Consider the following 21,430-nt stretch of genomic DNA (forward strand, 5'->3'; position numbering starts at 1 on the left):
AGCAACATGTATTATGCATAGAGTTAGTTTTAATTTTGTATAACGGTAGGGAAGAACAGCATTACCTCTGTAAGTTTAAATAAGCAACCCAATGCTTTTTGAGCCTCCGTGTAGCACAAATGTGAACTGCTGCAGTAAAATTAATGTAAAGAGCCAAATGAATCAAAGAAACCTGTTTGAATGCATTTGAGCTGCAGATGAAGCTTCTGCTTTCCATTTAACCACATGTCAGTTTCCATCTACCACAAAGCTCTGTGTTTTCTAGCTTTGTATGAATTTTCATGACAAACAAAAGAATTGTGAGAAAACCATAACTCTAGAGAGGATGATGGTAGAGACAGTTTCCTCTGGACAAATAAAAGATTGTTTTTCTGAAGTTGATAACTATGTTGTCATGAGTAGAATACTATCTGTTAGGCTTAAACATGTAGAAAAGTGATACTTTCAGTTGCTTCCATCCATCACCTGCTCGGCTCATTAATACAGTACATGATGTGGGAAAACTGTGACTCCATGAGGACTGTGTTTATGTTATGTCTCACTTGCCGTGCTGTCCAGTCTAAAGCGCATGACAGATCATATGCTTTCAGAGGCTTTCTTCATGAGAAAGCTGAGAGGAACCTCAACATTAAAGAGAGTGATTGCTAGATTTAATACCATCATTTTAACAGGTTAATGTTCTCTGTCTCATGTGTGAAAAGGGCTAAAGAATGTGCATAACCCCAGTGGAAATCCAGACTTTTAGATCTTAAACAAACAGCAAAGCAAGACATACTTTGCTGTTTTCTTCACCAGACAACCAGCTGCCACACCTGTAAGGAAACAGAAAACCGCCCACAGCATCCTCAAGAAAAACAAAGCTAACAATCACCAGGAGCACCTATAAGAAGACATAAAAAGACAGAAAAATATTTTAGATTTAGAAAGAATAAAGCTCCTCTTCCTTTGCATTACATTTCTGCCACTTGCTCATTGATCAGTTGAGCAAAAATCTCACTGTGGAGTGAAAATCCTTCATCCTCTGCAGCTTCGTCAGGTGTCTGTGGTGGCAACTTCCCTCTTTGCATAAACAACAAACTACCCAGCTTGAGTTCACAGGTGGTTACGATGTATTCTGAAGCTCTTTTAATCAGTCAACTTAAAATGTAAATGTGATGGAATTCGTCATGTTGGTCCCAAATCTGAATAAGCATCCACATTATTTTTACTTTTGTTCAGAATAATATTAACTGGAGCTTGTGCCACCTACCAAAAAGTGTCTTTTAAAACCTGAAAAACACCAAATGAGGGAAATAAACAGCTTTTAAATGTTGTTATAACAGAAGTAATGAATTAAAATTAATATCTGTTCTTCTCCTTGTAACTACCAATTTGTACATTACTCACCTGTGACATTCATTTCTGCTTAAATTTTAAGTGTTATGTTGCATGCGCTGCCATCTTGTAACCATAATGACTGTGTTTTCTCCCCTCCAGGTGCTGGTTCTCTCCACCCGCTTACTAAAACCAACAGATATCCCCATGTTGCTCTTCTCCACCCTAAGACTAGCGCCTGATATCGGCGTCTAAAAAAGGGTTGTCACATGGGAAAAACACAAGCATGAGCATGCGGATGCACATGTTTGGCAAATGTCGGGACAATCAGGTGCGAGTTGAGAAATTAGATTGTGTTTAAATCAGCGAGGGGAGGAAGATCAAGGAGGTGAAGTAACATTCCTGTCCCGTGCATCAACAAAAGCCACCTTTTCTGAGCGCAAAGTGTAAAATTTCAAACAGAATGTTAAACAAAACAATAAAGTCCGTTACTTTCAGACACCCACGTGTGATGTCTTTATTAGCTGGTTTTCTGCCATATGTGTGGAGATGGGAGGGCGTGCTGCAGCTAATACACAAAAAGTGTTAACATCATCACACAAACAAAAAGAACGATTAACAAGTTGTTTCACTGTCTGCTGAGGCCAGAAATTCAGCTCACCTTCACTCTCAGTTCCCACCTCCACTTCCTTCATTGTTTTAGCTGTGAATCACTCAGCTAGAGCTCAGTCATTTCACCCACCTCCACAACTTGGAGTGATTCCGAATAACAAAAGTCCTCCTCATTTAGACAAACAGGCTTACAACCCAGTGAATCCTGCTCTTAGTGGCTGAAAGAAATTACTTCGGGATTCACTCATTAGGTTGTGAGTTGCAAATAGATTTCTAACGTAATTACACACATACTGTGAGGTTTTATTAGAAAAGTGCTTAACATGATTTTCTCCTCATCTTCAGTGTTTCAATTTTTAGAAGAATCTCTAAGAAAACGAGGTTAGCTGAGGAAACTATGTGAACGTGTGTATGTATGTGTATGTGTTTGCTTTTAGCTAGGTCAGATCACAAGATTCACTCAATCATCACTCAATTGTTTTCATGCTATCCACTGCTGTGTGTTTTTATTGACGCCTTTAATAAAGGCTGGCTTATCCATGGATCTAACACCTTCTGTGTGCGTCATTCCCTTTCCCAGGAGTGTTATTTAGTCAAGGACGTCACACAGGTTCAAAAAAGCAAGTTTTAAATTCATCTGATTTTGTGCAGAAAAACAAAATCAAGACATTTCACTTTAAGTCATCATTTTATTGTGCACAATGTGAATTTGTAACAAATAAATAATAGGCCCTTTGGACTTTTCATAAAGTGCATCAGTGATCATAACCAACACATGCTACATCTTCCATCTGCTGCCCCACGCAAACCCCCCGCCCCATCACATCATGCACAGTCAAGGTTCTGAAAGCTGCAAATAAAAAAAAATATATATATACATATTCACTGCAGATTTTGACATAAAGACTGAGCACGAAGCTCCACAGAGTTCTGGCTTAAGTGGTTGGTATAATATCAGCATTTAGCAGTGCTGTGTAGTACCAGTCTGAATAAAGAGCTGCCAGAATGGGCTGCACAGCTAAAAATAAGCTGTCCTTCAGAGCTGCTGTTGCCAGGAGAGCTTCATTTACACTTTTTTTCTTTTTTTATACAGAGTTTTCAGTTCATTCAGCCTCAGTCGACTTTCTCTGTGATATAAGGTTTTTTTTTTCCTCTCAAACCGATGATGAACTTTGTCCTTGCTTCTCTTTACAAGTTATCTGACATGGCAGACTCTTGCCCACTAAAAGGCTGTTACCTCATCAAAGATTCATAGCCTCCAGCTGTAAAGATGCTACTACTGTTCATCTCCACCTGCCCTTCTTCAGTCAGACTGATCCAGGACTTTATCAAAGAAGCATTCATCTTCTCTGTCTTCTTTTATCTGTGACCAGGTCCAGTTTCTGGTCTGCTTCACACCGAGGTGACAGTCCTCACTTTTGCCGACAGCGCCTGCTTGAAACGCCTCTTCAGATCTTGCATGTTGGGAGACTTTGGCCGTGGGATGAGGGGCGAGCGCCTTTTCTCTGGGGCAGAGCTGGCAGAGGTGTGTGGTGGGCTGGACGGAGAAGGCGGCTGCTTGGCTAGCTGGCAGCACAATCTGTGGAAGGCCCCGTGCACCTGGTTGTAGTCCTCGCTGGCAGACACTTCATAGAAGGAGCAGCCCAGCGTTCCTGCAAGCAAAGGTCCCTGCTGCGAGTCGACACGCCTCAGGTGCAGCAGGTCTGCCTTATTGGCAAGCAGGATAACAGGAGGCATACTGGCAGTGCCGGCACGGACAACAAGCTGATGCAGCTGATCAATCAAGTCGAAGCTGCGACGATCTGTCACAGAGTACACCAGCACCACAGCGTCTGCCCACTGGATGGAGCAGGTCACATGGTCAGGAATACTGATACCGTTATCAGTCATCTAAGGAGGAAAAACAGAATGATTAAATCGCACCTTAATCAGGAAGCCTCCTTCAGCAGTTCTTCAGCTTAACAAAGAAAGACTGAATTCAGGCTTGTTTAAAAGTCCTCTGACTTAACGCAGCTGAACTTTTGTAATGACTGGAATGCTGACTGAAGCAGACGAGAGCTATAGGGTTACTCTTGCAGAACAGAAAGGTGTGGGTGACTGAGAAGTCTGGATCTAGATCAGGGTATCATTTACTCTGGCCCCAGACAGCCATTAGCCTAAATGGGAGATTACCAGCCAGAATGAAGGGCTTTCTTTGGGAGGGAAAAATTTCAACACATTTGGTTTTGGTACAGCCACAAGAAAGGCTTGGATTATTTTAAGTCAGCTGGTGAATTATATATTATTTTTGCCTATGGGATTATCCCTTTTTATAAACGGATTTTTGTAAGTGAAACAGAAGGATACCCACCTCTGCACCAGGAGTGTCCTGAACCTGTATGGTCACTTGCTCTCCATCCACCTGGACCTCTCTGGAGTAGAGATTACCTGCACACAGAAAAAAAGAAAAACCTTAAGCACTAAGTATAATTGCTAGACAGATTTCAATTTATTCAATACACACACAATATATATATATATATATATATATATATATATATATATATATATATATATATATATATTGTATTGTATTGTATTGTATATATATATATATCACACTCACCCGCATTTCTCTCATAGTCTCCGATGAAGCGCTTCGTTAGAAATCTCACCACAAGAGCTAAAATAAGCAAACGCGACACATTAGATAATTGCATTCATTAATAGTCGAAAATATATATAACTATGTTGGCAGGCCTTAAATGAACTATTATACGCGTATTTAATTATTTTCTTACCTGTTTTCCCCACTCCGCTGCCTCCAATAACAGCTATTTTTATGACCCGGTTCAGAACAGAGTATTCAGATGCTGTGTACTCCGCAATGGTCGTCATGTTCTGGATGAGTCGCATTGTTTTCACTTTTATCGGTTCCGTTTAGGAGAGAAAACAAATACAAAAAGACAAAATAATCTAGTGTCCAATAAAGCGGCTGAACCTAACCCGGTTTAACTCCTGAAAGAGTCAGCGGAGATTGAAACTACCAGCGTCTGACAGCGTTCAGGCTGACTGCTGCTGCTGAGGGAGCGCAGGCGGACTTTATAGGGCTCGAGCCATGCTCACATCTGATTGGACGTTGCTAAGTTCCCCCGTTTGCTCGTGCGCTCCTCCCGCCTACACGTGGATACAGCGAGGTATCTTGAGGAGAAATGCTGTTGCAACAGGTGGGACCTGAAACTGTTCAGACAAAACGCGCTTACTTTTGGAGAGTGAATATTTATTTATCATTTATTTTTTTTATTTAGATTATAATTTATTTAGTATTTACAATTAGATTGGACTCTTGGAAATACACTTACCCTTGAAAAAAATACACTTTTACCCTTAAATTCAATTATCCTGCTTGTACTGTATCTGTTTAAATATTATCATCACTGTGAGTATTTTAATTCTTCTTTTTCTTCCTTCATTTTAGCTCATCCCATGTTGTTTTCTCATTAAATATATACAGTTTAAGTTCAGATGGATTCTGTTCATCCTCCCAGTGTTGTGTTGCAGCTGGTGACCTGTTCAGACATGCCCCTTGACTTGTGACCTGACCACACAGGGGGGTTAATGGCTGCTGTTTTTTCGCCAGTACACCTCTCCACACATAGACACACATCATCTTACGAAACTGCATGCAAGTACAAAATAAAATACAGAGACATTACAGCTGTGTTAATGGCAGCAGGAGGGTAAAACTGCTTTTTTGGACGCTAATATCAAAGTGACTAGAGTTTTGTTTGTTTTACCTGAGAAATTGGTTTAGCAGCTGTTTATCTTTCCATCCCACTTTCTTTCCCTTCTGTCACATTACCCACATACCTCCCCCTCCCTCCCCTATCTTTCATTTGTGCTCATGTACTCTGAGGTATTTTGGCATCCAGTCCTCTCGTGATTACGGTCTGGTATGTATTTTTGATAAGAGTGCTGATGACAGGCGACTGTGTTGAAATATGAAATTAGAACCCGGGATTCACATGCAGACACAGAGTGCTGCATGCACACACACACAGACACACAGATATCTCTCTAACCACATCACAGCTGACACACTGAACTCCACCCAGATGGTCTTGGCCTGTTTTCTTGCTAATAGTAAGTAAAGACTGCACATTCTTGCATTTGATGACATGTTAACTAGAGCCACTGTGGTTTGCCCACAGAGCTTCTTTTTTCACATTAAGCTGAAGCTTCTGCCTTTTGTAATAGATTATATGAGTGAGGAGTCACCATTTAAGAATCTGAACCCACGCCTCAGTGTAATACTAACAAGGAAAGATAAAAGGCCTTACGATTGTTCCCTCCTCATGCAGCCAGGCGAGAAGGCTAATGATGACAGATAACAAAAGGAGGATATCCTAACTGAGCACAACAGCACACGCAGAAATGTGAGTAACACATCCATCAGTGGTGAAAGCAACAGGTTGACAACACTAACTTTAAAAGGTGACAGATGCAGTGACACATAACTTGTTTAATGTCTGAAAAACAGCACAGTAACTCCAATAAACTCCACTTGCTTTGTGTATCTGTGCCTTCAGTGGCAGTGAAAGATGGCTGCAGGTAAATCACCACAATGTCTTTGAGTGAAAACAATAACAGCTACAGGAGAGCAGAACAAGGGCCAGCTGAGAGATGAAGGTGTCACTCACACAGAGGTGACAATAGATGGTTAGAGAGGGTAAAATGTGGGATAATTCCTCAGCTGGGGTGTGGGTTATTGTCAAGGGAAATTCAAGGGATTCACAAAAACACAGGAATGTCGAGTTAATTGGGGAGAGAAGGGAGCAAGGGGCAGGTGAAATCTGGAGAGGGACAAGGGGGGGTCTCAGAAGTATGTCCTGAGCCCCACAAAGGAGGGTGATTTGGGATATCAGAGAAACACTGGGCACTTTAGAGACTTCCCCGAGGGGAAAGTCTCATGAGCCACAGTCATGTGTTTATCAGCATCATGATAGATGCTTATCATTCTCATTGCCTTTAATCATTGTCTGCAAAGGTGATTATTAGGATGCAATTATTTTGCACTGAGCCCTAGTTTTACAATTTGATTATTTCAAGGCTGTGATGCAAAGAAACCCCTGATTACCCCTCCAACAAACTGCACTTTGTCAAAATGGTAGCAATTTTTTGTGCCTGCATTTTGAATTTACCTGTTTTCTGTAGCCCTGAAATGCAAATCGATACACGCATCCTGTCATAGATCTCTGCACTTTTGTTTATATCTGCAACACATTTGCATTTTCACTAACCAATGGAAATTGCTCTCACCTGCTGGCACAAGCAGCTCTGACCTGCACAAAGGAAAAGAGATTGTTTTTTTTCTTATTGAAATGTAAACCTTCATGTTTATTTGCATGCCTCTGAATGGTAGCAGTGGTAGCAAGGGGGTGGCAGTAATGCGTTTAGCTAGTTGTGTGTGCTCCAGCATTGGCTTTGAATGACAATAGTCCCCCACCACCTCCTCCCTTTCAAGGAATGCCAGCTGTAAGCTTTTGCATTGAAGTTAACCATTTAGACCTGTAAGAAAGCGCTGTGGAAAATATAGGAATCTTTATCCTCTGTCCCTTTCATGGTTACCACTGTTTTCATTCCAGTGTTGAGCTCTGGTGAAACACTGGATAACTGACTTCCACTTTTTTTTCTGTAGACTGATGCTCAAACACCCGTCATCCCATTTTCTTCCTTTTTTTGGGCTGTGTGCTTGTAGAAGAGGCAGAGAAACACATCAGGTGGTGCAGGAATAGCACAGCATAGGGGTGTTTTTGTCTGGCATTCATATGACCGTATGTGTATTTAAGGTAAGACTTTAAACTCTGGGATTATCCTACTTTTGCTGATTGAGAAGGTTTTTTTTCCTCACGTGCAAAACCTTTGACTGAGCAAGCAGTAAAACTGCACTTCATGACTGCATATTTGGTATGTTTGTAATCTTGCAAAGTGGAAGATTAAAGGTATGTTTTGATGCAAGTAAGGAAGTAGGGCAGTATTTTTGCTGCTTTATATTTTGATAGAGGACACTGTCTGTTATAATAACAATTTTTACTAATTAATTACTTTATTAATACCAATTGGGAAACTAGCCTCTGCATTTTATCCATCTCTACATTTACTTGTGTGGAGTGTGTAGGAAGGATTATCCTGCAGGATGTTTTTTCGGGGTTTAACAGAGGAAAAACAAGGTTAAAGGTTGTGGAAAAGCAAGAGTCATTCTTTCATTTTGATACAGAACAACATCTATCTTTTTATAGTCTGAATAATTATCACTACCACTCACAATTTGATTTATAAAGTAATTTCTCCATATAAAGTCTTGAGTTGAAGTAAAATTAAATAATCATGAGTATGACAGAGGCATACAAGCAGAGAGGGACACTCTGATCTGGACAGATCCAGTTTGGACACAGCGTTTATTGGTTGAGATTTATGGTTTGTGGGCTTCTGTCGGTAATTCAGACTTTCCCCTGGAGGCCTCCGTTTGTGCGTCTAGCCTGGTTTACTGCTCACCCTGAACTGAGCGGCTTGTGCTGGAGGCACATGTCCGAAGTGCAGCCTCTGCAGTGGTTTGATGAAGACAAACAGCTTCCTTGGGGGCTGATTCAGGGGCAGGCCTGGATCTCTGAACTGTTTGATTGCCAACTCCTGCTTCACATACTGGTGATTATGTAGTACTAGCAGAGCTCCATGCATAGTAGCACTCTGTAATAACTTGTCAGGTATGAGTTGGAATTTTTTTTCTTCTCTTATTTGTAATAAAGAGGAAATGAAATGGGAATCTCGCACGCAAGTCTGGCTTTTTCCCTGATGTGTTACCACAGTTGACAGGACATGGTGACCTGTTGGCTTATTAGCACGCAAGTAACAAGAGCTCTGTGATAAATAGGGATAAGCAAGCCAAAAAAAAAGATGGCATAGTGTATGAGTAACCTGATTCAGTGATGGATTACATGAAATTAAATATGAAAAAGAGATAATAATCCTGTAAATATTTACTCTGGCGAAGCCTTCACTAACACACCTATATTGTTCAAACAGCTGCAGCACCACTGACCTTCCATCATAACCATCAATGTAAATTGTTTACCTTTAATCAGATCATTATTTCACTGCTTTCTCTCGTATATCTGCCATCTTTTGTCTTTGCCTGTAGAGACTGATTAAAGCTTTGCATGAAAATTGACAGACGGTCTCAGCACTGTCACTGCCTCCCGCAGGACAAATGAATGGACTGAAATACAGGTGGATCAGACACATGCAAACACAAGTCTGATGGTTTAAATTTTGCACCCAGAAGGAAACTCTAAAAGATTGCAGAGGCAGAGAGGTAGATGAGATGAGTATAAATGCAGCAGCAGTGGTTTAAGATGCCATTTTAGGGCAATTAAGGTGCAATAATGTCACCTGGAGAATAAGTTAACAAAAGGAGCTCTACGCCTGCAAGCAGGCCTGTTGTGATTAGTTAATTATGCATGTTTTTCACATTTGTCCAGTTTAGAGAGTGGAGAAATGAAACATGGGAAGTGTTTGGATGAGATGAAGTGTTTTCTTCAGAGGGCTCAAGCCTCATTAATTTCTGAGAATACTTCTCGTCGCTTTACTCTAGTGACCACTCTGACTCAGAAAAGGTTTAAAGAGGTGGTGTTGGAGTGGCAGAGAGGTGATTGCACATCTATCTAAATTCATCTTCTTCCTGAGATTCATGATCCTCAATTAACCTGCAATTCTTTTCATGACTATGCTTCACTTTCTTTTATAAATTGTGCTCAGGCCATGCTCTCTGTTCATGGGGAAGTTTACTTGTTTGTTATGAATTAATCTGCTCTTCCCTCAAACCTGGGCACATGCAGCAATCCGCTCTGGGCTTAAACACGTTCCCTGTCTGACAACAGACACTCTTGACAGAACGTCCCGCTTTCATTCATATGCACGCCCACAGGGCGCCCGTGCTTCTCGGTGATTATGCTGCCAGCTCACGGATGTCGCACAAAAACATAATGCATTTCCACATGAATGTGTGTGACTCAGACACAGACTGAGATGAATCCTCTGGATTCTCAGGGTCACTCTCTGTGTGAAGGCGCTCAATAGTGAGAGAAAAGAGAAGCTGCCATTTTCATCAGTGTGTGTAATGGTAGGTAGAGGCACATTATAGCTTTCAACTTCTGTGTAAATTTCCGAGGTGACAGATGGAACTGAAGGCATTTGCTCATGATTATGCCTGTCTAAAGAATAATCTGCACTTTAGGGTTATCACCCCACTTTTAGTAGGGCCCAGGTCTTCTCGTAAACGTCACACAGGTGGCTGCTGTTCCAGCACACACTCCTTTTTGCCTTTCAGAAACACACTGTGTATCTGCCGCTGTGGTATGGCAGAGCTAGAGGGATGCCACAGACTGAGAATGGGAAAAGAGACGAGCTAAAGAGCCGCGGGCGATAATGGAGGATACGTGTCAGTGTTCTTGAAGGGTACATACTGTTCTTGATGTGAAAAGTGGCCGCCCCATGTACAAGGAAGAAAGGCGTGCGTCAGACATTCTGAAGCAAGGAGCTCTACAGCATCATGTGATGTTCACCTTCCCTTCATTAAACCACTGAATACATACACAAGGAGCTGTGCCTTCCTAATGCTTCACACATTATTCTTTGTGGTGCACATCACCTGGTTTGACGTAGGATAGAATGTCAAGGTGAGCAGAATTATCTATCTCAAAGGATTTTTTTTTTTCCTTTGCAACAGCAGATTAAAAAAAAAAAACTTTTATGAAATATATTTCAGCAGCTGCATCAGAAAGGAGTGCAGCATCTTCTATATGAGGAGGAGATTCCTGCACACTAAGGCTGAGTTTGTACAATAAACTCATGCAGATCTTAGCAAGGGGGCTTCTTTAAAAAATTGTGTTAATGTGTTTGAAATGTATGCCTGAAAACTCCAACCAGCTTACAGCTTACAGCTTAAACTTTACAAATCACACCTGAATGTTAAAACATCAACGAGCTTTGAGGCAAGTGTCACTTAGAACCTGTCCACACCCAACATTACCATCATTTAACCACAAGCGGACAACTTGAACAGAAGGAAATGCATCTAATAGATTTTTTACACAAAAGTGGAGCAAATATGTAAGAACACCCATTAATTACTTTCCCATAGCTGGGGGTTGTGTATTTGTACTCAAGGTGCTGAAGGCGACAACACAGACCTGGAGAAACCTCTCAGGGGACAAACCTGTGAGCTGTGGCAGCATTAAGGCTGTGTTGGACCGCAGCTTCTTGAACTGTGATTTTCTGACATTTTGAAGCTACCTTATTATTTTTGATTTGGCATCTGTCCCAAATAGCCTTACTTAAAATTAGCTCACAGTTTGTTTGTTTTTCTTGTTGTTGTTTTTTTTTTGTTGTTGTTGTTTGTTTGTTTTTTTGCAGCTAGATAACATCAATTAATCTCTTTTAGTCTGCAAGTTGTTGCTGTCAGTTTATTGACCTCCACGTGAGATATTACCATGAATAAAGTTTGCTTCTTTAAAGACAAAGTGAGCTGTGAGCTTTGTGGAGCAAGCACAAAGGTTTATGAAATGAATGAATGAAAAATACTTTATTAATCCCAAAGGGAAATTCAATATTGTAGTAGTAGTATTTTTTTTTTTTTTTTTTTTTTTTTTTTTTAAACAATCACATTAATTAATTAAGGGCTTTGTTCTTCAGCCTGATAGCTGCTGGAAGGAAGGATCTTCTGTATCTCTCTGTCTTGCATCGGACTTGAACAAGCCTCCCACTGAACACACTCTGTTGTTTCGTCACGGCGTTGTGTAGAGGGTGTGAAGGATCTTCCATTATCTTCGTCAGCTTGTACAGAATTCTTTTTTTGATGATCAACTCCAGCGGCTCCAGAGTTACTCCAAGCACAGAACCAGCTTTCTTGATCAGTTTGTTAATTCTTTTCAAGTCTCTGGTTCTGATGCCGCTGCCCCAGCAGATTGCTGCAAAGCTGATTGCACTTATGAAAAACTTTTCAAAACTTTTTGAAAGTTAGTGCATATATATATATATATATATATATGATATATATATGTATGCACTAACTAATGAATATATATATATATATATAGAGAGAGAGAGAGAGAGTGCAACTGACAGTTTCTGAGCAGTTAAAATCCAGTAAACGTAGCACAGAAGTGCACTGCTGTCTAACACCAGTTCAAAACAGTGATGCATTTGGTTTTGCAGCATTTTGTTTTGCAAACAGACATACTCTTCGTGCACTGTTCATACTCTTGAGAGGCATGTACAGACTCATTCAGATGCTGTGTGTGTGTACTGTGACTCACTTTGGAGCCGTCCACTTGTGATCCAAAAAACCCAAGGGTCATAACCAGGACCATTAACCTGCTATAGTAATGCAATTACTTTTTTCATTAGTAGCTACTGTAAGAGATTACAGTTGGAAACTAGAGATTGTGATAAATTAAAGGAAAACATGAACCCTTGGCTCTATAGGTACCAGGTGCCAAACCATCACACTGTGCATTCACCACTGACTCTAATAATCTCATGTTGATTCAGCACTTTGATATCCCCAAAGTTATTATATTTACATGTGGATTGTCCTCGTCTGGGATAAAATGTGCATACATACAGATATGCTTTTAGCAATCTAAGAAAGAGCTTGTAGCTGTAGCTGAACTTCCAACATTTTCACATCTTACACAAATATGCCTGAACGGCATCTTCAAGTCACGCATTACTGTACTCATGTTATTCCTTTGTTTTCTTCTTGAATCTTCTCCTGTAACATTACAGACACTGACTTAGGCTGTGTGAAGAGAAATAAGGGTTGGAGTAAGTTCACCAAGCAGACCTCCAGCCTCCCAAGCACCTGGCAGAATGAATTTATGCGGTTCACAACACTGGAAAGTGGGTCAAGCTCCAGTGCTTTCTGCTGCCATTTCATCCCACTGCAGACATGCAGTTATACAAACAGATCTATTGTTATTGACTGTGATCAAGACAAGATGCTCCTGAGCCTCCAGAGGGGATGAGGGGCACCCCAGGAATCTGGAGCTGCTAAAGAGATGTGGAAAATATGTAGGGGGATATATAGTACATGTACACATGTTCATGTGTGCATTGTGCTGCAAGTGGTATGCTGATTTTTTTTTAATATACTTAATCAATGCTTTTGTCTTTTTTTTAAGCTTCCTTAAAAAATGTCTTTGTCCAAATGAATAGGGATCATACCAGCTCTTTTCTCACCAAGACTCAGCCGTGACCTTATTGCAAACACGTCTGTGAATGTCAGCTGTGTGTATGTCAACTTAGTGAAAAGTTCATAAAAAGTAGGCCAGCACTTTACATAGCTTGACCCACCCCGATTATCCACTGGCACTCTGCTCTCTGTTTAAATTCACTGATGAGTGAGCATTACATAAATGCCATGTGTGACCCTGTTCATCTGGATGTGATACACCAATATAATTTCATTATGAGCCACTCAAATGCAGACATGTATAAAAGCAGGGCACCTGTGTTAGAGGATCCCCTGCTCTCTGCTTTATGCTGTGAGAACAATGCAGGCATTGATGTTGCTGTTTCCCTGGCTGTAAATGATTGTGGTGCTGGGGATAGCAGAAAAGGCTGTGGACAACATTTCTCACCTGGATAAGTATATTTGGAAAGGTGTATTTTTAGGATGTTTTTGCTTTTGTAAGGAGTATTTTTATATTTTTATTTGTTTATTTTTTTTAGCTCTTGCTTTTGATAGAAATGTCAAACTGCAGGCTGAATCATGTTTATTCCCCCAGAATGTTTAGGAACAGAAACTTCTATTTCCAGAGCTTTTGGAAGAACAGCTTAGCTAATTAATTATGCAATTATGTTTAGGCAAGTGAAAATTTATGTTCGTAAATGTATGAGGATCAATCAACAATCAGATGTTGTGACCTACTTGTCAAATTGCCTTGTAAGTGCAGCCAGCACTGTGTTATTGTGCGGGTTCACCAAAGATCAAGGCCAAGGGTGATACCTCCAAAAGCTTCTGAGCAGCTCAGAGAAAAAAAAAAGAAAAAGAAAAATGAGGGAAAAGACAATGAAAAATTATTCATTCATTTGGTAACTGGTGTGTGTGTTTTGGGGGGATCTTTTCCACAGATATGCGTTTAGGTGTATCCACAAAGCTTTTATTGTTTGGACATTTTGTCCTCATGGAACTGGCCTTGTGGGATCCTGAAGATGTTTTTGAATCAGATGTCATCTGCATGTCATTCAGCTCTGCAGAGGCCTGGTAACGAGCCAGTCATTTGATTCAGGTGTGTTGGAGAAGGGTTGCATCTAAAAGTTGCAGGATGGTAGATCTAGAGGACCGGACTTGGACACCCCTGTTTTACAGTCTTTGTATTGCACTGTGTTTTTAAAGAAACAGCGTGTACTCAAGAGTTGGGATCACATCTCAGAAGAAATCCACATTGAAAACACATTGTTCTTTGTTTTTTCTGTGTTATTAATCATCTGGGAGCTCTTAGGATTATCAGATGTTTCTACATGAAAGTGTGTATAAAGAAGCTCAAACCAGTTTCATCTCAAGCAGCTAAAACATTTGTATAAAAAACCACATAGGCATGACATTTTTTGTGCCTACTTGAGTCTTTTACAGCATTAAATGACTTATTTATATTATTTCCACATGTTCAATCACTGATGACATAGAAAATGGACTACATGCCAGTGTGCTCATACTGCGGTGAGTCTGCTGTGGTCTCTCAGAGCTCTGCTCCTGTGTTTATAGAAGCAGGGGTGCTGTACATGCAAACTGAGACTGTTTGGAACAGTTTGTACCAAAATCCAATAATATGCCAAAGCCTGTGTGCTAAACCTTTAATTCACCCCCCTCCTGTCTTCATTCTTCTCTCTTCTCGGGCCAAGTCCTTATTGTTTTTCTTCCTGCCTGCCATAATATAACACGCACAGACTTGAAGTGGGAGTGCAGTACAAGTAATGTCATTTACCCATCTGCTTCTCATGATAATACAGGAAGCAGTGTTAATGTGTATTGTCCAATGTGTAACATTTATTGGCAGAAATGAACTATAATATTTATAATTGTGTTGTTATTGAAATTAAATTACTTTGAAATAAAAAATATTTGTGTTTTTATTACTTCAAAATTAATCATTTATATCCAAAGACTGCAGGTTGCGTTCCTCTTCCCTCCATTGTGTTGCTACAGTAGCTCAGAAGGGACAGACCAAACATCCTTCAGAGTTTTTATACACTGCTGTTCTAGTTTGGGGGTAGATGGGGTGGATTTGGTTTATTGCAACTGGTGCAAAAGTATGAGCCCATGCTGCGCACTGGACCTCTGAAGTTACACTGATTTAAAGAAACGTTACATGAGTTTCCAATCTTTAAACTATCTGCTTCTGACTGGTTTTGATGGTACATTGACATTCAGTATGCACATTCCTTAAGATGTTGCTGTCCTGCAGCATCCCGAGGCTGAAAAAGCACACTTCACAACTTTGTTTTCCAGCTTGAAGCACCACATGGCAGCTGCGCTTTATGGCACCACAGCACAGGCACACAGCAAACAATGGCTGATTCAGCAAAGAGATGGATCTGGTCATTATCACGGGAAGTGAGGGAAAGAAAAAGAGACAGTGACAGTGCAAGAAATAATACAAGAGTCAACACTGGACAGGCTTTTACTGGCAGGAGATGGGACAGGATTCAAGGCGGATGCTGAATCAGCCTTTATTAGGGCAGCCAAAGTTCAGCAGTGTTGGGTTGAATTAAAAAAATCTTCTCTGAGGTGATACAAATTCTGCCAATCACCTAAATACTTTAAAACAAATTAAAGGAAAAAACTAAATGTTTACTTAAAGAGTTTGTAATTAGTTGAGAGGCATTAATCAAGCAGACGCCTCCATAAGTGCACCAAATGTATTAAATACCTTCACAGCATGTATCATAACACAATTTTGCATTTTCCTGCTCGGATAAATAAAGTATTTATCATTTCATTATATGCTTACCATACAAAGTTGATTCTGACTTTATATCAAGGCTGTAAAAGGGAAAGCTCTAAGGCTGCATTCCTAGTCTGTTTGCTTGGAAAATCCACTTTGTTGGGTGTATTGTGAATGCTCAAATCTGATTTGAATCAAAGATGCGAATCTCGGTCAGTTTCAAGTGAACTAAATATAGGAATCAGAATCCAAAGCAAAATGCATTGTGAGTTCAGCGCACGACATTGTGGGTAAACACAACCAAAACATACCCACATGTGGGATGATAGGCGGCTCTGGCTGGGAGAAATGGCTTGCGTTTCTACGTGGAAGAAATCTGTAAAAGTTCTGAAAGAAATATGACCAACACAAGATTGATAGGATCTGATGCAACTCCCCTGTCCCTGTAATGTGACATTATACTGAAATACATTATTTAACAGGCCCGATTTGTTTGAGAAGTGCAGCGTGAATGCAAACTCTGTCCGGAAAAAAGTTACACCTACAAACTGAATAGAGTCCCACTGTGGTGTGATACGAATGTTAAAAGAGGAGACTGATATTGTCAGTGAAGAGATCTGAGTACATGAGAAGACTAAATGCTTCTCAAAGGATGCATCACAGTAGGATGGTCCTTCCAAGTCACATCCTTCTTAAGCTGAATTTATACTCGCGTGGTTACAGCGTACGGTAGGGCCAGCGTATCTGATGGTGGTGAAATGTGCTCTCAACTTGAGTTAGCATTACGACGTCCTTTTGCAGTTTTTCTTCCAGTTACTGCACAAATTCAGAGAGAGAACTCCAGAAATCCGGAAACGTAAGCACAAATGGACCAACCATAAGAGAGTACTTCTGCGTAATTGTGCTTTGTAGCAAGTGTGCGTCAAACCTCTGCAGACCTAAGTGAAGCCTACGAGAGTAACACCGTAACCGACCTTACACCAACACCACGCAACTATAAATCCAGCTTTAGGGTAGGATTTAGAAACTGTCCTACCTCTGAAGTTGGTAGATTCCTAAAGTTACAGGCCAATCAGAATTTCTACTCACACATTTATTTCTGGGAAAATAAGCCTGATTTTAATCAATCATGTTTCTTTACATGATTTTTGTTTTTATAAAAAATGCCAAACCACATTCATTTAATGCTCTTTTTTTATACACATCTTGGAAGTCTGTCTTCAGCACATCCAGGTGATTTTTGACATTTTGTAGTCTTTCACAGTCTCCACTTTAAATGTTATTTGTCCCAAAAATAAAATAGTTTATATCATTTTATTTTATTTATTTATTTATTTTTTGTGTAGATGCAGCAGTCATGACAATACATTACGTCACTCATGACCAAAAAGCCATTATCTATTATACACCTACTTTTCTTTGTTTGACTTCCTTGTTCATTTTTGATATTCTCCTCTACCTCCTTTCTTTTCTTGTAATCAACCTCCTTCTTTCCACCATCCAACCACAGCCATATTTTTGTTTTTTTGTTCTACACATCACTTAAATTTTATATAAGTGTAAAGTTGGCTCCTCCTCATTCAGATGCATTTCCTTCAGGCAGTAGCTTATAAATGACACCAGGCTAAAGTAAGCATTCAGCCAATGGATGCATGAAACATCACAGAATAGTGTTCATGGGAAATGTAGTGATAGTTCTGCCAGGACAAAAAAAAAATGCTCACCATATATAATTATATAATTGACAGGAACTACACAGCAATTGAAAGGTTCAAAGATGGACTTGCCAGCTTTGCTGTTTGCAAGAAGGTCGCAGGTTCAAATCTTGGCGGGGGAGGTTCGAACCTTGAGGGCGGTGGCCTTTCTGTGGGGAGTTTGCATGTTCTCCCCGTGTATGCGTGGGTTCTCTCCGGGTTCTCCGGCTTCCTCCCACCGTCCAAAGACATGCATGATAGGTTAATTGGTTATTCTAAATTCTCCCTAGGAGAGAGTGTGTGTGTGTGAATGGTTGTTTGTCTATCTGTGTTGGCCCTGCGACAGACTGGTGACCTGTCCAGGGTGTACCCTGCCTCTCACCTGTTAAAATGCTGGGATAGGCTCCAACTCACTCGGGACCCGTAATGGAATAAGCGGTCAAGATAATGGATGGATGGATTTGCTCACCAGCCAAACTAGCCTGCAAGTTTTCATTTAAACCTGGAAAATTTATTTTAACCCACATTTTGTTCCCCAGTCTTAACAAACGGGGGACAGAAACATCTTGCAGCTGAAAAACTTTAAATGAGTTCATATTACTCCAACATATTTCCATCCTATGTCTGGGTGCAAAGGATTGTTGGTGTTCTCAACACACAAAGGGATCCTTGAATTTCATCAGCAAGTGAAAATGGGACAGTTTTTTGGTGAGATTTGATGATAGAAATATCAGCTTTGAGAAGCACATTACAGCACATAAACATCTCTTTAGAAAGGTGAACACATACTAGAGAGGTCATTGGTGCAAAAAGCATCACTGGTCTACATGCATAATGCATAAAAAACTGTGATATAATTGCATGAGCCAGCCGTCACCACATCATCAATAAATGAGTTATTGCATTTGTTCAGAAACTGACTCCTTGCAGCTATCACAAGACTCCCAGTCCCTGGACCATGAAGTACATTAGTACTGATACAGTTGGGAGGAATTGCCTCTCTGTGGCAAGAAAACTCCTACAGAGCAGTCGGAATAAAATATTCCTCTCCCTTATGTTTGTGCCAAATATCACAAGACTGCTGTGAATCATATAGTCAAATCTGGGGGATTATTTTCTCTGCGGCACGAAATTTTTGCATAATTCATTTGCCTGTCTTTGTAGCAGCTGAACAACAGGAAGGCCATCGACGCTGTTAGTAGTGTAGCCACCCCCATTTACTGAAAGCATTTTCTGAGCTAAGGACTCTTCCCGCCCTCCCTGTGTATTTATTTTTCTGTGTCCAGTTCAAAATTATTTGAGATGGTCCTCCTGGTCTCACAAGAGGTGAGCAAAGAAGGTCTAATAAGGTTTATGTGGTAGCTGGTGAAAACATGCATCATCAATTTCATTCAAATATTAAGAAGAAAACTCCAAATAAACACAAAAAGTGCATTATCTTAATATCTTAGGCCTTATCAGCCATCTAGAACAGGTACTGCATTTTCCTTTTTTTTACCTGTTTTTGTAGTGATTACATTATCTTTTCATTCAGAGTGCGCATATGAGAAGCAGTGTCACTGATAATAAAAGCAGCGTGAGTCAGGAAGGGAGCATCTGCACCCCTTCAATCCTATTAATACCAACTGGACTGAAATAGAAAGTAAGTCTGGGAATGTTTTTTGTCAAGAGCCCTCGAGCTTCTGCTACATGTAATAGTTTCTCTGCCCATTAAAGTATTCATAAATAAACATGACGGCACACCAATAAGTAACTTTCCCAAAAGCAGCTTGGCTGTCAGATCAACAATGAGGCTCTCCCTTCCTCCACAGCCCAAACTGGCAACCTAATTATTCTCTTATTTGTTTTTCTGTGAATACTTTTATCCCTTTCTCCTTTCCCATTCCTTTTGAAGTTTGTCCATCATAATTATTTGTTGTTTTCCTTCTTACCTTCTTTTTTGTTCACATTTAAATGCTAAGAGGATAATTGTCAGAGGAATGTTGTGAAAGCACAAACAAAGCTGGTCATGAATGAGAGCGTCCTCAGGGCCCAGGATTCCTGCAGGGCCCTGCAGAGAGGACACTCACCTTATAATGTCCTCCCTCTTCCTACTGCTCAGATAATTGGTGGTTAGAGTGCAGAATACCTGCAAATGAAATGGTTTGTAATTAAGTATGCAGAAAGGCATCAAGCAGAAGAATGGTGGCCTGGGTCCCACATTCGTCCTGAGGCTTGTCTGGAGGCATTAAAGGAACATACTGCAAATTCTTTTAAACTTTAAAGTAGAAAATGGAAATAAAAACATCCTTCTGATGTCATCAGGACTGCTTTTCCCCAGCTTCATTAACCCTAAATTGAAGTAACTGGGAGTAGTAAGGATGAGCTGAAAGAGTTGAATTGTGGGCAGTATAACGACCCTGGTTTATGGAGTTTGAGCATTTCAATCATTATTTTATTTAAATTGTTTATATACTGGATTCAATTTACTTATTAAGTATTTATTAAGAATAAATATATTAATGGTAAAAGGAGAATTATATCCTCTTTCAGTTCTAAGATTTTAAAAATCAGAACAAAATAATAATGATAATAACATCTTAAGGCGGATTTATGGTAACGCTGCAGGCTTGGCGTACCTCCACAGAGACTCAATGCACACCTCCTCCAGACCTGGTGCACCCCTGCTACGGAGACGAATACGCGGAGGTACTTCACTGTTATTGGTCCGTTTGGGATTGCAAGTTGCTGGATATCTGGATTCTCGCTGAATTTGTGTGGTAACCACTGGTTTTAAAAACAATAACCAGTAGATCAAGCTGATGAGAGGCTGATAGAATTATTTCTTGGTTTTCTTCCAAAAGCTAATAAAGACACTGAACCATACTGAATGCCATTGTTGTTTTAAAACAGAAAATACCTACCGAACTGAAGTGAACCATCAAAAGAACTGCACGCAGACACCACGCAAGCATAAATCCGCTTTTAGACTCTTCACACAACAGGGTGTTAAAGTTCATGATAGTATAACCAGACATACACTGAGGGATGGAAAAGATGATTTGGGCTTGTTTTGCAGCCATTGAGTCGACCCTGAACTCCTTTGAATACCAATTTTTTTAGTTAAAGGTGAGGCCATAGTTCTAAATGTTAAAGCTATGCTTGGTACTGCATCTTTAGAACTTCAATAATCAAGAACTCCTTCCACCACATTCATCCCCCCTATAGAGGTACAGAAGCATCACCTGCAGGGCTACACAGATTCTCCCAAGCGCAATCTATTTCCCCCCACTAGTAAGATGTATTATTATGCATTTATATCCTTGTCTTTATGCATTTATCATTGTATTTATTTTATTTATGACTGATTTGATTATTTGATTGTGCTATCTTGTGTCTTTCTCTCTCTTCTTTTTAAAAAAAATTTAATATTACTGCACTTGAACTAATAACGAACATTTGCTTGTTTGGAAACAGCAGTGGAAATGATAATAAAGTCCCGAACCTGGCTGTAATTGTGAAACAGGACAATGATCCTAAACCGCAGCAAATCTACAACTAAATAGTAGGTAGGTAGGTAGGTAGGTAGGTAGGTAGATAGATAGGTAGATAGATAGATAGATAGATAGATAGATAGATAGATAGATAGATAGATAGATAGATAGATAGATAGATAGATAGATAGATAGATAGATAGATAGATAGAAATATTCAGAATCAACTCAGCAATGTAAGGCTAATGTAAAACCATTGATATAAAATTAAGTCAGTGCATAGACCTACAATTTTGGCTACAAAATCCCTTGTATAACTTACCAGATGACACTGGTAAGGATTACTTCAGAA

The 21,430-nt window shown here is 40.1% G+C and overlaps 2 protein-coding genes across 2 annotated transcripts in view; one reads left to right on the plus strand and one right to left on the minus strand.

Moving 5' to 3' along the window:
- The window catches only part of scfd2 (sec1 family domain containing 2), a 114,464-nt gene extending 112,565 nt beyond the window's left edge, over positions 1-1,899 (plus strand). Inside the window, exon 9 of the mRNA XM_042006466.1 lies at positions 1,477-1,899. Coding sequence (XP_041862400.1) covers positions 1,477-1,569 — 93 coding nt within the window. The 3' untranslated portion in view covers positions 1,570-1,899. The remainder of the gene's footprint in view (positions 1-1,476) is intronic.
- A 696-nt stretch (positions 1,900-2,595) lies between these two features.
- On the minus strand, positions 2,596-4,996 carry rasl11b (RAS-like, family 11, member B). The gene is made up of 4 exons (XM_042006467.1): positions 4,707-4,996; positions 4,532-4,588; positions 4,277-4,353; positions 2,596-3,816 (listed from the first exon to the last, which is right to left on the minus strand). The coding sequence occupies exons 1-4, from the start codon at positions 4,819-4,821 to the stop codon at positions 3,319-3,321; spliced, it is 747 nt and encodes a 248-aa protein (XP_041862401.1). The 5' UTR covers positions 4,822-4,996; the 3' UTR covers positions 2,596-3,318.
- Between the last annotated feature and the right edge of the window lie 16,434 nt (positions 4,997-21,430).

Source organism: Melanotaenia boesemani, chromosome 14 (genome assembly GCF_017639745.1).
Source record: "Melanotaenia boesemani isolate fMelBoe1 chromosome 14, fMelBoe1.pri, whole genome shotgun sequence".
NCBI lineage: Eukaryota > Metazoa > Chordata > Actinopteri > Atheriniformes > Melanotaeniidae > Melanotaenia > Melanotaenia boesemani.